Source organism: Penaeus monodon, chromosome 22 (assembly GCF_015228065.2).
Source record: "Penaeus monodon isolate SGIC_2016 chromosome 22, NSTDA_Pmon_1, whole genome shotgun sequence".
In the NCBI taxonomy this organism is placed as follows: domain Eukaryota; kingdom Metazoa; phylum Arthropoda; class Malacostraca; order Decapoda; family Penaeidae; genus Penaeus; species Penaeus monodon.
The window spans coordinates 7579671-7580507 of NC_051407.1; the positions used below are offsets into that span (position 1 = coordinate 7579671).

Genomic DNA, 837 nt, shown 5'->3' on the forward strand with positions numbered 1-837 from the left:
GACGAATGGTTCAATTAGGGAGTGGAATAGAGACCAGAAGGGGAGGTACCTACATTGATTTGAGAACCAGTCTGGAAACCACTTACACCACCGCCAACTTGGAAGCTACTTCCTGAACCTACATTACCTCCTGCAAATCCTCCGCTCACTGTACCAAATCCACTGCCTGCACCAACTCCACCTACACCTCCGCTAATTGTTCCAAATCCACTGCCTGCACCTACTCCACCTACTCCGCTAACCGTTCCAAATCCACTGCCTCCACCTACTCCAGCCACTCCTCCAATGTTGCTGCCTAATCCAGCGCCGGCGGCTCCAATTACTTGTCCACCAGCTTCAGCAGCTGAACCAAGGGCAGTATTGAGATCCACACCAATGGGTAGAGTTGGGTTCTCACCCTCTTCATAATTGACGAAGTAGATTTCAGGATCAGATGGAGGATGAGCAGGTACCTCGATAACACGCTGAGCTTGTTCGTCCTTTTTGTTGAGTACATAGACGATGTTCTCCTGCCTTGGTGGAGGAACAACGATGGGTTCAGGTCCTTCTCCTTCTTCGGGAAGTCGCACGAACAGGATATTATGATCAACTCTTGGAGGAGGAATGCTTGGTGGAGGACCAATAGGTTCTTTTTGTTCAGGGACATCAAAGACATATACTTTACTGTTAACAACTGGTGTAACACAAGAACCGTCTACATGTCGAACTTGTCCTTCTCCACATGGTTCCAAAATTGCAGCACCCTCACCTCCTGCAACGGAGAGGCCGGTTCCTGCGGCCTGACCAAATCCAGAGGAAAGGCCACCTCCTACGCCATGCCCTGCACCTGCTGAAATA

At 50.1% G+C, this 837-nt stretch overlaps 1 protein-coding gene across 1 annotated transcript in view; it reads right to left on the reverse strand.

Annotated features, from left to right (window-relative positions):
• Positions 1 to 6: 6 nt before the first annotated feature.
• Positions 7 to 837, reverse strand: part of LOC119587277 (glycine-rich cell wall structural protein-like) — a gene marked incomplete in the record, with an annotated part of 1233 nt that continues 402 nt past the window's right edge. The window contains 1 exon segment of the mRNA XM_037936031.1: positions 7 to 827. Coding sequence (XP_037791959.1) covers positions 15 to 827 — 813 coding nt within the window.